We start from the raw sequence: 16,004 nt of genomic DNA on the forward strand, positions 1-16,004 counted from the left end.
CTGAAAGTTTCTGGCCTTAGGTCCAAGTTATAGATAAGCTGTGTAAATACAGCCAGCAGAAGAAATTACACTCCCAGTTGGGTATAGAAGAAATAAGGTAATAAAATGTTAATTTTCCTTTCTTCTCTACAAATATTGTTTTTTGGTTTACAGACAGAGATATAGATATCTTTCATCCCCTTCGAATTCATCAAACTGGGGCCTCATCAGCGCTGAAGCCCCAGTTTGATGAATTCAAAGGGGTGAAACGTACATAACACTATTTGTGGCACGGTGATACATCCATCATCCTACTGCTGGGCCAAGGATCTGAGATCCTGCATGCCCATTTAATTATTGAGAATAACTGCAATTAACTCCTATGGATTGAAAGGCTTGCACTGTCTGCTAACGCTTCACCTGAGCACAGTGACAGAGGCAGTGACGTCAGACAGCTGGTTGAATCCAATGAAAAGCTGCAGCAACCTGCTTGTGAGAGAGGCAAGGTATATTATGCTACAAGAGCGGTTGATGTCCGGAGGGCTAATACACTGACGATCCTAATCTGTGAGTTTGCGCAACTGATCCGGTAAGAGGAGGAGGCTGAGTAAGAGTAGCGTGACCTTAAGAACAATTGTGCACTGCGGTCGTAAGCTACAAGTTGAATCTGGGTATATTAATTTTCTAAACAGCCAAGCTAAAGTGAAATACTCATGTGCCAGTACGGCTCTGAATGTTAAGAGAGCATGACAAGTAACTGTGATAAGGCTCATTGCAACGTTGGGATAAATATTGTGTTTTCTTAAAAACATATGTATGGACAATCCTTAAACATAACACTTGGAGGATGAACAGTCTATGTTTGCAATAGCGGAAGCTATGAAATGCACATGTAACATGGACTACCTAACGTGCACGTTGAATAGTGTTACAAGGTCTTAACGGGACATACTAGAAGTTGTATGCTTAGTTACTAGCTTTCAATAGTATGGTTGGTAACTATCTTGATGAAATATTGCTGTAACATTCACATAGAGAGTCATTTGTGTATGGGAAAAGCATATGAATAAATAAAAAAAATCTATGATTGAAATTTCTAAAAGAGTGCTAAATTTCCCTTACTTTCCGAAAGGAGGCTTAACTGTACCCCCTTTCATTTGTCTTTCTTGTTCTTTGAACACATATAAATGTGTGTATATATATATATATATATATATATATATATAAAACAAGAAAAATTAGCAGAGAAACGTTTCAGAATGGGTCATTCTATGTTTAATTGTTACTAAAATAATAAAGCAAATATACTTACCTTTGTAAGTTCTCTTGCCACTTTTACTGATAGTGCCTGCGTAACAGTTTCCAGTGATTCCACCCTGAGTACTGGAAAGCTATTATCAGGCATGTACACAGAACACTGACAGTTGCCCCGCTCATCCATTCTTCCAGAGACATTAGAAAAAAGCTAAAAAACAATCACAGCAAATTATTAATGCTATTATTAGCTAAATTTAGAATCTGCAACAAAAGAAAAATAATTAAGGTACTAAGTTGTAGCTAAATTACATCAATTTAAAATAAGATCACAAATAACATTTATTTTATAAATTGTGAATTCAGTTTTCATGAACATGATTAGCAGGAACAATTACTAAAGTAGTATTTTGCCTAGGAACCTTGTAAAAGAAATAAGATTTAAGCATTAAATTCCCATTTACAGGGAGTGCAGAATTATTAGGCAAGTTGTATTTTTGAGGATTAATTTTATTATTGAACAACAACCATGTTCTCAATGAACCCAAAAAACTCATTAATATCAAAGTTGAATAGTTTTGGAAGTAGTTTTTAGTTTGTTTTTAGTTATAGCTATTTTAGGGGGATATCTGTGTGTGCAGGTGACTATTACTGTGCATAATTATTATGCAACTTAACAAAAAACAAATATATACCCATTTCAATTATTTATTTTTACCAGTGAAACCAATATAACATCTCAACATTCACAAATATACATTTCTGACATTTAAAAACAAAACAAAAACAAATCAGTGACCAATATAGCCACCTTTCTTTGCAAGGACACTCAAAAGCCTGCCATCCATGGATTCTGTCAGGTGTACTGTTTTCCCTCCTTGTAAATCTCACATTTGATGATGGACCACAGGTTCTCAATGGGGTTCAGATCAGGTGAACAAGGAGGCCATGTCATTAGATTTTCTTCTTTTATACCCTTTCTTGCCAGCCACGCTGTGGAGTACTTGGACGTGTGTGATGGAGTATTGTCCTGCATGAAAATCATGTTTTTCTTGAAGGATGCAGACTTCTTCCTGTACCACTGCTTGAAGAAGGTGTCTTCCAGAAACTGGCAGTAGGACTGGGAGTTGAGCTTGACTCCATCCTCAACCCGAAAAGGCCCCACAAGCTCATCTTTGATGATACCAGCCAAACCAGTACTCCACCCCCACCTTGCTGGCGTCTGAGTCGGACTGGAGCTCTCTGCCCTTTACCAATCCAGCCACGGGCCCATCCATCTGGCCCATCAAGACTCACTCTCATTTCATCAGTCCATAAAACCTTAGAAAAATCAGTCTTGAGATATTTCTTGGCCCAGTCTAGATGTTTCAGCTTGTGTGTCTTGTTCAGTGGTCTTTCAGCCTTTCTTACCTTGGCCATGTCTCTGAGTATTGCACACCTTGTGCTTTTGGGCACTCCAGTGATGTTGCAGCTCTGAAATATGGCCAAACTGGTGGCAAGTGGCATCTTGGCAGCTGCACGCTTGACTTTTCTCAGTTCATGGGCAGTTATTTTGCGCCTTGGTTTTTCCACACGCTTCTTGCGACCCTGTTGACTATTTTGAATGAAACGCTTGATTGTTCGATGATCACGCTTCAGAAGCTTTGCAATTTTAAGAGTGCTGCATCCCTCTGCAAGATATCTCACTATTTTTGACTTTTCTGAGCCTGTCAAGTCCTTCTTTTGACCCATTTTGCCAAAGGAAAGGAAGTTGCCTAATAATTATGCACACCTGATATAGGGTGTTGATGTCATTAGACCACACCCCTTCTCATTACAGAGATGCACATCACCTAATATGCTTAATTGGTAGTAGGCTTTCGAGCCTATACAGCTTGGAGTAAGACAACATGCATAAAGAGGATGATGTGGTCAAAATACTCATTTGCCTAATAATTCTGCACTCCCTGTATTTGGTTGAAAGGCTTTATAAACCCCCTGCTAGCAGCTGATTGGTCGCCAATGTGCAGGGAACGGCACTGCACAAGCATTTCACCAGAAATGCTTGTGCAATGATAAATGCCTACAGTATATGCTGTCGGCATTTATCAATGTCGGGCAGACATGATTCGCTACAGCGAATTATGTCCACCCGCCATTTGTTAAATCTACCCCTTGGCATTAAGTGGCAGAGGTTCGACATTACAATAATGAGATCACTGCTAAATGTAATTTGAATGGTGCCCAGCTAACAATGAGCACATATATCACTTAAGCAGAGTTTAGGGTGATCAAGACCTATGTATTGATCCCTTATAAAGCTGTTTCAGTAATTGTATCAGGCTGTGCCTACTTGTCGGACATGTAGGAAGGAAAGTCGAATTGCAACATTGAGCTATCAATTTAACTTCTGAAATGCTGGTCAGTGAATAGGTGAATGGATTACAAGGAGTACTCTACGTCGGCTATCATTCTCACTGGAAAAGGTTAAATAGCATGGCTCTTACCAACAATGGCAAGATCGCGCTATTGCCAAATGCCTCTTGGAGGGAGGCATGTAGTAGTAATAGTGTGTCTCACCTCTTTCAATGTGTTCCGCACTATTAGAGGGCTAAAAACCACTTAAGGACACACACAATGTACATAGTACTTTCATATCACTAAGGGGTAAAGAGGCTTCAATGGCACTCGTCTGGGTAAGGATTGTGTGTGCTTATTTTTACTGGGCATTGGTCTTGTCTGAGCTTTGATGTGTTTGTATATGTGGCATAAAGACTGTGCAGGGAACATTAATCTGGTTTCAGATCTGATGTTTGGGGATTGTTAGAAGTATACATATAACCCCTATGACACACACACACACACACACAAACATACCAACATACATAAATACATACACACACACACAAACATACCAACATACATACATACACACACAAACATACCAACATACATACATACATACATACACACACAAACATACCAACATACATACATACATACATACACACACAAAGACATACATACATACATACATACACACAAACATACATACATACACACATTCACACAGAGACATACATGCACACACATATACATACACACATGCACACACACAAGACACGCACATGCAGACACACACACATACATACTCACACAAAGACACACACAAAGATACCAACATACACACACAGACATAGATATATACACACACAAAGACACACATACATACATACATATATATTCACACAAAGACACACACAAACAACATACACAACATACGCATACCGACATACACACACACATACAAACACAAAGACATACATACATACATACATACACACACACACACAAAGACATACTTACATACACACAAACATACATACATACACACAAACATACAAACACACACAGATAAACATACACACATGCACACACAAAAGACACACGCATGCAAACACACAAACATACATACATGCATGCAGATGCACACACAGACATACAAACACACATCAAGTGTATTTTACAGCATATTCCACTGATAGGATAGCAAGCAGAAGCATTAAAGCATCATATTAAATTCCTATTTCTCCAACATAGGTGTGTCCGGTCCACGGCGTCATCCTTACTTGTGGGATATTCTCTTCCCCAACAGGAAATGGCAAAGAGCCCAGCAAAGCTGGTCACATGATCCCTCCTAGGCTCCGCCTACCCCAGTCATTCTCTTTGCCGTTGTACAGGCAACATCTCCACGGAGATGGCTTAGAGTTTTTTAGTGTTTAACTAAAAAATATATCTGTTGGTGTGAATCCAAAGGATTCCCTTGGGACAAGGTTAAGATTCCTAGGATTCTATCCTTCCTTCAAGAAGGATTGGAAAAAGGATTATCGGCAAGTTCCCTGAAGGGACAGATTTCTGCCTTGTCGGTGTTACTTCACAAAAAGCTGGCAGCTGTGCCAGATGTTCAAGCCTTTGTTCAGGCTCTGGTTAGAATCAAGCCTGTTTACAAACCTTTGACTCCTCCTTGGAGTCTCAATTTAGTTCTTTCAGTTCTTCAGGGGGTTCCGTTTGAACCCTTACATTCCGTTGATATTAAGTTATTATCTTGGAAAGTTTTGTTTTTAGTTGCAATTTCTTCTGCTAGAAGAGTTTCAGAATTATCTGCTCTGCAGTGTTCCCCTCCTTATCTGGTGTTCCATGCAGATAAGGTGGTTTTACGTACTAAACCTGGTTTTCTTCCAAAGGTTGTTTCTAACAAAAACATTAACCAGGAGATTATCGTACCTTCTCTGTGTCCGAAACCAGTTTCAAAGAAGGAACGTTTGTTGCACAATTTGGATGTTGTTCGCGCTCTAAAATTCTATTTAGATGCTACAAAGGATTTTAGACAAACATCTTCCTTGTTTGTTGTTTATTCAGGTAAAAGGAGAGGTCAAAAAGCAACTTCTACCTCTCTCTCTTTTTGGATTAAAAGCATCATCAGATTGGCTTACGAGACTGCCGGACGGCAGCCTCCCGAAAGAATCACAGCTCATTCCACTAGGGCTGTGGCTTCCACATGGGCCTTCAAGAACGAGGCTTCTGTTGATCAGATATGTAGGGCAGCGACTTGGTCTTCACTGCACACTTTTACCAAATTTTACAAGTTTGATACTTTTGCTTCTTCTGAGGCTATTTTTGGGAGAAAGGTTTTGCAAGCCGTGGTGCCTTCCATTTAGGTGACCTGATTTGCTCCCTCCCTTCATCCGTGTCCTAAAGCTTTGGTATTGGTTCCCACAAGTAAGGATGACGCCGTGGACCGGACACACCAATGTTGGAGAAAACAGAATTTATGTTTACCTGATAAATTTCTTTCTCCAACGGTGTGTCCGGTCCACGGCCCGCCCTGGTTTTTTTTTAATCAGGTCTGATAATTTATTTTCTTTAACTACAGTCACCACGGTACCATATGGTTTCTCCTATGCAAATATTCCTCCTTAACGTCGGTCGAATGACTGGGGTAGGCGGAGCCTAGGAGGGATCATGTGACCAGCTTTGCTGGGCTCTTTGCCATTTCCTGTTGGGGAAGAGAATATCCCACAAGTAAGGATGACGCCGTGGACCGGACACACCGTTGGAGAAAGAAATTTATCAGGTAAACATAAATTCTGTTTTATTTGCACTTTTTTTTCTTATTAAATATTCTAACTGAATACTTACCACTGAAGCAGGATGATTATTGGGAGCAGCAGGTTCTTCTTCTGATCTCTGTAATGCCAAAACACATTTACATATTGAATACAGAAATAATTTGTTGATACAAAAAGAAAATACAAAAAAAAAAACCTTAATATAGCATTGTAATGAATTATACATGTGAGGTGAGCAATCTACAGATGATACATTTTTGCTTATAATTATTGATGTGTTAAATTGGTCATTGCTTGATCCTATGTACTTTGGAAAGGCTCTTACCCAAAATGATTGCTCAAAATCTCGTCCTATAAATGTCACCATTTCATTGCTTGCTTCCATCTCTGAATCTGCTGATGTATTTTAGTTCACAAAGATTTAAGACCACTTTATAAACATCATATACAACTATGGTATATTATACCTGCTTATGTCCACGATCAAGATATTCCCATTAGGAAAAGTAAGTGGCTGTCTATGAGAACCAGGGCAAGCCTGTTATAAAATAGATACAATTACAATTCTGGGTGTCCCTGTTGCTGCAGAACATCACATTCAGAAAGTCTAGAGTGTCTTTAGATAATTGTTTTTAATATTTTGCTAATATCAGTACATCTGTTCTGATACCATCTAAGATTATTTAAACTCTTACAATTAAGTACTTATAGTGAAATGTTAAGTGGCACAAAAACTTTCTTTTAGTTACTCATTTTACACTTCTTGAAATGTAGTGCACATTTTATGAGAGGCCATTTATTTCAGTCTCAGGAATTAATGTCTCCAATCTGGCACCTGAAGTTTTACTAAGGAGGAAAGGATTATAACCTCCTCATTAAACCTAGAAGGGCAAATGGTCTCTTGTTTAACCCCTTAATGACCACAGCACTTTTCCATTTTCTGTCCGTTTGGGACCAAGGCTATTTTTACATTTCTGCGGTGTTTGCGTTTAGCTATAATTTTCCCCTTACTCATTTAATGTACCCACACATTTTATATACCGTTTTTCTCGCCATTAAATGGACTTTCAAAATATACCATTATTTTCATTATATCTTATAATTTACTATAAATTTTTTTATAAAATATGAGGAAAAAATGGAAAAAAAACACACTTTTTCTAACTTTGACCCCCAAAATCTGTTATACATCTACAACCACCAAACAAAAACCATGCTAAATAGTTTCTAAATTTTGTCCTGAGTTTAGAAATACCCAATGTTTACATGTTCTTTGCTTTTTTTGCAAGTTATAGGGCCATAAATACAAGTAGCACTTTGCTATTTCCAAACCACTTTTTTTCAAAATTAGCGCTAGTTACATTAGAACACTGATATCTTTCAGGAATCCCTGAATATCCATTGACATGTATATATATTTTTTTAGAAGACATCCCAAAGTATTGATCTAGGCCCATTTTGGTATATTTTATGCCACCATTTCACCGCCAAATGCGATCAAATAAAAAAATTGTTCACTTTTTCACAATTTTTTTCACAAACTTTAGGTTTCTCACTGAAATTATTTACAAAAAACTTATGCAATTATAGCATACATGGTTGTAAATGCTTCTCTGGGATCCCCTTTGTTCATAAATAGCAGACATATATGGCTTTGGTTTTGCTTTTTACTAATTAGAAGGCTGCTAAATGCGACTGCGCACCACACATGTATTATGCCCAGCAGTGAAGGGGTTAATTAGGGAGCATGTAGGGAGCTTCTAGGGTTAATTTTGGCTTCAGTGTAGTGTAGTAGACAACCCCAAGTATTGATCTAGGCCCATTTTGGTATATTTCATGCCACCATTTCACCGCCAAATGCAATCAAATAAAAAAAAACGCAAACGTTTTCACAATTTTAGGTTTCTCACTGAAATTATTTACAAACAGCATGTGCAATTATGGCACAAATAGTTGTAAATGCTTCTCTGGGATCCCCTTTGTTCAGAAATAGCAGACATATATGACTTTGGCGTTGCTTTTTGGTAATTAGAAGGCCGCTAAGTGCTGCTGAGCATCACACGTGTATTATGGCTAGCAGTCAAGGGGTTAATTAGGTAGTTTGTAGGGAGCTTGCAGGGTTAATTTTAGCTTTAGTGTAGAGATCAGCCTCCCACCTGACACATCAGACCCCCTGATATGTCCCAAACAGCTCCCTTCCCTCCCCCACCCCACAATTGTCCCCGCCATCTTAAGTACTGGCAGAAAGTCTGCTAGTACTAAAATAAAAGTTTTTTTTTTTTTTAAACATCTTTAGCATATTTACATATGCTACTTTGTAGGATCCCCCCTTAGCCCCCAACCTCCCTGATCCTCCCCAAAACAGCTCTCTAACCCCCCTCTGCCTTATTGGGGGCGATCTTGGGTACTGGCAGCTGTCTGCCAGTACCCAGTTAACAATATTTTTTCTCTTTTTTATTTTATTTTTTACATTTTTCTGTAGTGTAGCTTCCCCACGACCAACCCCTACCCCCACCCCCTCCCAGATCCCTTAGATTACTTTATTCCCCCTCTTCCTCCCACTTATAGAGGATTATTTCTGTAGTGTAAGCGGTTCCCACCCGCTCCCTCCCAGTGTACGCGCCCGCCGATCCCCCGTGCACGCGCGCGTGTCTGTGCGCGCCCCTGACTCTCCCGCCCCTGATCCCGACCCCCTCTGTGTCTCTGAAGCCATCGATGGCCGCCCACCCGCCTCCCACTGCAGCTCCCACCCACCAACGATTGCGGCCATCGATGTCTGGTGTAGAGAGGGCCACAGAGTGGCTCTCTCTGCACTGGAGGGGTACAAATTGTTATTGTAGGATGCCTCGATATTGAGGCATCCTGCAATAACCGGATCGCTTCCAGCTGCTTTCCAAACCGAGGACGTATGCCATACGTCCTCAGGCGTTAACTGCATTTTTTCTGAGGACGTATGGCGTACGTCCTCGGTCATTAAGGGGTTAAAACAATTAGAAGCACCTAGAGTGCCTTATTGGCCACCATAGTCTGTTTTTCTTAAAAGGGAATAAGAACTTTTATTTCAAAAAAGTGGAAAAATCCCCCTTTTAAAGTTACATTCCCCTGTAAAATGCAGATGATCACCAGCACTAGACAGCACAATGGTTTTGTGGGGGTTCTCATAGAGTTCTTATCTCGTCCATAAAACACACAGGGCCAGAAAACAAGTGGAGGGCTATTTAACTCTCCCACTCGAGCATTAGGTGCAAAAGCTTTTTGCATGTGTCAGGTTAAACTAGTATTATAACTAGTATTATAAATTGAAAGTAAACTGTTTTCATTTGTGCGCTAACCCTACGAGCACATAAAGTCGAACTTAGAATATTTCGTGCACATACACATATTCCACAAAAAAGTCAATACCTAACACCCTACTCTACGTGCGCAGACCCGGTCGCCTATTCTCATCTCATGTGCACTAACACAACATGAAAATCTATTTTATCTATTTAAAAAATACATAGAACATATTCTGCTATGTGCAGAACATTGGAATGTGAAATATTTACAATACATCCAATCCAAAAAAAGACGAGGAAGAGCAACCTTATTAAAATGTCAAAACTGTATTACCACATTTTAAAAGTATATTTACTCCATGGATGAGCAAATGGAGTCTGATACAGGATTCCAAGAACACAGTATACGCATTTCAGAGTAATCCGTACTCACTACTGATAAAAAAGTGCACATTAGTGCTGGTTTCAAAAAGGGTGTGCAAGACTCCCATTGGATGGGACCGGAAAACGGTCTAACCATTCACCTAGTATCAGTGATTGCTAAGGTGCAATCTAAACAATCATACAAAATTGTTCCATTAATCACAAAATTACATTGCATTGTTATATAGTACTATACATAGCTCCTACACAGTGGACAGATGTTAAAATATGGGACTCACAAACTAGACATATTAACCAGGACCGTCTTTAACACAGGGCAAAAGGGGCAGCTGCCCAGGGCCCAGTCTCTGTTGAGGGGCCCAAGAGTCCTAAAAAAAAAAAAAAAAAAAATTATTTTTTTTATTTTTATTTTTTTTATGGTTCAACCAGACTGCTGATGTGAAATGGGGAACACACACATTCAGTCCTAATACTGTCACAGTCAAAAGTACTGTGCCAGACCGTGCCGGTGTCATGTGACATGCCAAGCTATTGCCATGTGCTGTTTTAGATGTGCACTGTGCAGAACTGAATGCAAAGCCCTAACTTTGCATACAGCCATTCCAATTGCATCAGAAAAGGTCCTACTGGGGTTACCAATGTTACCAGGTAACTGCTCTGGTGGTGGGGATTGTTTCTGGGTAGGGCTGACTGTAGGCACATGCAGCAGAAAGCTGAAGCGGCAGGCACGTGAGGATTTGAGCATCTGTGCAGCTGCATACACTGCTCTCTTCAGTCTTGAGGCTGTGTGACTCATCTCACACTGTATCCATTCAGCCTTGGGCAGACAGCATTCAGTCTGCTGATCCCCTTAGTCCTGCTCTTTCTGTTGTGACCTTAAGATTAACTAACTGAAGTTTGTCAGGGTAACAGTGCTTTGTAGAAAGGTGTCCGTGGGAAGAATAAGTGAGTGCACACATGCCCCTCCACATGCAGCATTGTCTAGTGCAGGGTGAGAGGGAACTTGTTCCTAGCAAAGAAGTGACATGTGCTGCTGTGGCTGATGTATAGTGTCATGCTGATACTTCACACATTAATGTAAGGTTTATTATTATAGTTTTTGTTTTCTCTATGTCTCAGATTTTACAGCTTCCCAACAGCTTCTGCTGTTCCAGTCAGTAAACTTCTATTTGTCTGCACCTCCATGCTTCCTCCTTAGTCTTTACCTTGCTTTGCTCCTGTTGGCTGCCCTAAATCTCTTTAACCAGCTAACCTCACACCAGAATCGCATTCAAAATAATATTAAATTAATCCACAGTGGATGAATTTATATATTTATTTACTTATTAGTACTGCTTACGTCTAGTTTCACATATTGCAATTTATTTAATTTTTTTTAAAATGATTAGCCCAGCAGTGGATGATCCACTGCTGGGCTAATAATTTAAAAAAATTATAAAATAAATTGATTTAGTTGTTTTTTGGGATGTTGGGGTAGAGAGCGAAATTCCATGGGGTGGGGGGGGGGGCAAGAACATTTTTGCCCAGGGTCCAGTCAATATTAAAGACAGCCCTGATATTAACAGTCATGTCATACATAAAAGTCCTATACAGTTGGTGGAAACTATTTTCCATATAAACACCTAAAGTTATATTTCTGTTATTATACAAAAAAGGAAAAGAATGCAACATATCACTTTCTGTTACTGTTGGATATAAAAACATCATATAGAAGAATGTCTAGTCTACACAGTATAACACTTTATGGAAAATTAATATTGCTTAAATATGATTTTACATGTTTTCATCTACTTACCTGCAAAGGGCTCCAATGCACTTATATATATACTAGTCCAAAAGCCAGTTCACACGGGCCATTTTTTGCAGTACAGCAGTCACACCCCTTGCTCTCTCTCTCCCCCTCTCTTTTGTGCTCTCTCCCCCTCTCTTTTGCGCTCTCACCCCTTTCTTTTGCGCTCTCTCTTGCTCCACCTCTCTTTTCTCTCTCTCTCTCCCCCTCTCTTTTGCTCTCTCTCTCCCCCTCTCTTTTGCTCTCTCTCCCCCCTCTCTTTTGCTCCCTCTCTCCGATCTCTCTTTTTCTCTCTCTCCCCCTTTCTTTTGTGCTCTCCCCCCCTCTTTTGTGCTCTCCCCCCTCTCTTTTGCTCTCTCTCCCCCTCTCTTTTTACGCTCTCTCTCTCCCCCTTCTGTTTTGTGTTCTCTCTTTTGTGATCACTCTCTCCCCCCTCTTTAGCGTGCTCTCTCTCCCCTCTCTTTTGCACTCTCTCTCTCCCCCTCTCTTTTGCGCTCCCCCTCTCTTTTGTGCTCTCTCTCCCCCCTCTCTTTTGCGCTCTCTCTCTCCCCCCTCTTTTTTGCTCTCTCTCCTTTTTTTTTTGCTCTCTCTCTCCGTCCCTCTCTTTTGCTCTGTCTCTCTCCCCTCTCTTTAGCTCTCTCTCTCCATCCCTCTCTTTTGCTCTCTCTCTCCCCCTCTCTATTGCTCTCTCTCCCCCCTCTCTTTTTCTCTCTCTCCCCCTCTGTTTTTCTCTCTCTCCCCCTCTCTTTTTCTCTCTCTCCCCCTCTCTATTGCTCTCTCTCTCCTCCTCTCTTTTTCTCTCTCTCCCCCTCTCTATTGCTCTCTCTCCCCCCCTCTCTTTTGCTCTCCCTCCTCTCTTTTTCTCTCTCGTCTTGTCACGCCCACGCTCCCACGTTCCCGTCCTGTCATGCCCACGCTCCCACCTGGCCACACCAACGCTCCTGCCTGGCCACGCCTACTTTTGCTGCAACAGCATGTCAGGTAAGGCCAGGTGTGTTTGTCCTCGTGCTGTCTCTACTGCGCATGACAGCTTCCGACAAACACACGTGGCCTTTTATATAATAGGATATGTCTATATATGTATGCATATGTATTCGTGTTTTTATATGTGCATATATGTCTGTAAATAGTCTTTATACACATATAAATACATATGTACAAATTTATATATATATATATATATATATATGCATCTCTAGACATGCATATGTATGTATCTTAACGTTAAAGCCTATTGCCTGTCTTTTTTTTTTCCTCTAACACGAGACCTCATATCTTTGAGCCTTTTTAACTTTTTTGTGCAATATTTTTTTAATAGATAGTGTTATCATGAGTGTAACTATACTTTGTAATATATGTTTAATGTGTTTTGTGCAACTTTTTAGCTTTGCAAAAGAGTTAACTAGGATTCTGAGGGTGCGGGAATCATTCTAGCATAAATTGCTATTGCGCTCAAGCGATTGTGTTTACTTTCAACTAGTAATATCAGCGGTAAACTCGATGAGCACAAACACCCGCAATAAACCCCATATTGCTCACGCACAAACGTTTGCCCTCCACTCATATTTCTAATCTCGGGCCAGGAAGCCTCATCCCATGCAGTCTGGATGAGAGGTTTGAAATTTTGTTTTGATATATTAAAAATTACATTATTCAGCTTAGTTTGGCTAATTTCATATAGTTAGGACCAGTCTTTTATGGGACACCTTGTAAGTGGTGACTGGCTGAGCAGAATATGGCCATATTGTGTGACTAAGATCCCATCTTTATTTTAAAATATGTTGAAATATTAAGAAGGCAATTTTTTGCAGTATAAAGACAAATAAGAAAAAAAGAAAAAAAGTTTAAATATGTGAAATAATATGTGGGTCTCATGCGTTTGGATGTGCGCCAATTCCTGTGTCTAATTATATGTATTTTGGTCACTTTGGCAGCACTCCCACCATATGTTCATTTAAAAACATATGCTTTCATTAGATGTGCTTGATCATAATTTCTTACTGATTTATCACTAGGGTACTGACCAAAGCCCTTTGATTTAAAGCACTCCACCCAGTTCAGGTGTGTTCCATACTATGTTATTTAACTGTGTGTATATAAAGCCAGGAAGCCTCATCCCATGCAGTTTGGGTGAGTGGTATAGTATTGTAATTTTGTAATTTTGGAATTTCTCTTTGTTTTGGCTAATTTTATAGTATTAGGATATATTTGGAAAGCAATTTTTTGCAACATTAAGAGATATGTTTGAAATATGTGAAATTATATGTAGCCAGGAAGCCTCATCCCATGCAGTCTGGATGAGAGGTTTGAAATTTTGTTTTGATATATTAAAAATTACATTATTCAGCTTAGTTTGGCTAATTTCATATAGTTAGGACCAGTCTCATGCGTTTGGATGTGCGCCAATTCCTGTGTCTAATCTCAGGCCATTGTCATAAAATGTTAGCCAGCTACCTAATTCCGTAATATATGCAACATACCCCTTAGATGAAAGAAATTATTCACCTCATGCCCCTGTAGGTAGCAACATTTTTCATAGGATTTACAATAAACGGGTCTACTGGGGGAGTTTTAGGGTGCATTAAGAAAGTGCTGGGGTGCTATACACCCCTATTCATCACTATTTAACCCTCAAATGTGCCAGCTGTTTTTAATTTTCAAGGTATAGAGCTTTTTACATTTCTATGGATCTACATAGAACAAAGAGAGAGGTAAAGAAGATAACAAAATAATAATTAAAATAAAAATAAATGTAAGGATAGCTAAAATATATTTTGCTTTGTAGTCAATTGTATGATGCCCACAAATTTTATGTTTTAGAAAACCCCCAGTGCCCTGGAGCTTATCACCACTAAAATAGAGTACATGTAACAGTTTATATTACCTGCTGATATACAAGCTAGGTGTTCAGGTAAGTGCTGCAACTGAGGAATTAGGTCATAAAACTAATACTACTCATATCATTTTGATCACATTTTGTTATTAATAAAATAAACAGCAATCTTTACTGAAAGAGCAGTCAGTAGACACTACTATAATCAAATGCATTCCATGTTCATCTGATAGCGAGAACTCACTGATCATTAATTAAAAGCTCAGGGAAGCTTGCATGTTTGGGATAAGATAAGAAAACAACTGAGAATGCCAAAGTTTTTAAAGTCCATTGAAAATTCAGTGACATAGCACCTTAAAGGAATACTCCCACATAAATTATTATATAGAATTTATATAAAAAAGTAAATCCTGTCATCAATACATGTAATTAATTTACCTTTTACCATATATAAATATTACAGTCATAGTCATTAAATAAGCATAATAACAACATCCATTTCCATTCCAATTTATAGCAAGATGGTGTGGAACATGATTAGTGGTTTTTATTTAAATAATACAATTTTTAAGTCTTTATATTGTATTAATTGTATCACAAGCATTATTTGCATTTTTTTAACTACTGAAAATAAAATATCTGAACTATAGCTATTATGGTGCCTTAAAAGGGAAAAAAATATATAATTCATTAACACTAGTGACCATGCTACTCAATGTGCCTAACCCAATCAGCAGTGGTAGTTGAGCAGATGAGTCATGTGACTAACACTGTAGATTGGGTCTGCACCAGTTTCTGTTTTGGACCAGCAGTTCTCTGCAGCCCCTGAGTGATGATTTAACTATGTTTTAACCTATTGGGGGGGTTATACACACAGGATTGTAACATTGTTAGTGATAAAATTAAATGCTGCAATAAATAAGAGCATGTAATTTTTTCAATATAATGGCCCTTTAAATCACAAAATACACATCAGAAATAAACTCCTTTTCATAATTTCATGATTTAATAACCCAGCTCTGTTAAGGATACAATACTATTCCCAGTAAATAGAGAGCACTGAGAGCAAAAGAACATATATCTAGAAATATACTTACTTCTAGGGTCAAAGTGGACCCATATAAAGAAGCTATGCATTGCAGAAAGACTGCAAAGAGACAAAGCCCTTTGCAATTCATCTTCTCTCCTTGTATCTGTAGCACCTCAACAACTATTTAGCAACCTTTTTATGCCTGTTTCCAGGGATTACACAAGCTTTATAGTTTCTCAACACTAATGTATTTGGAAAAAAAGGGAAATAGTTAAATCATTTGGAGCAAATATTTCACCACTTGCAAGTCATTGAGCAACACACGTTTGCCCACAAATGCTTTAGCAAA

General features: G+C 39.0%; 1 protein-coding gene across 1 annotated transcript in view; it reads right to left on the reverse strand.

The window, feature by feature from the left end:
• The window catches only part of OLFM4 (olfactomedin 4), a 129,347-nt gene extending 113,544 nt beyond the window's left edge, over window positions 1–15,803 (reverse strand). Inside the window, exons 1-3 of the mRNA XM_053705492.1 lie at window positions 15,723–15,803; window positions 6,412–6,459; window positions 1,288–1,444 (exon numbers count right to left, since the gene is read on the reverse strand). Coding sequence (XP_053561467.1) covers window positions 1,288–1,444; window positions 6,412–6,459; window positions 15,723–15,803 — 286 coding nt within the window. The remainder of the gene's footprint in view (window positions 1–1,287; window positions 1,445–6,411; window positions 6,460–15,722) is intronic.
• Window positions 15,804–16,004: the final 201 nt, after the last annotated feature.

This window comes from Bombina bombina, chromosome 3 (assembly GCF_027579735.1).
Source record: "Bombina bombina isolate aBomBom1 chromosome 3, aBomBom1.pri, whole genome shotgun sequence".
Lineage (NCBI taxonomy): Eukaryota > Metazoa > Chordata > Amphibia > Anura > Bombinatoridae > Bombina > Bombina bombina.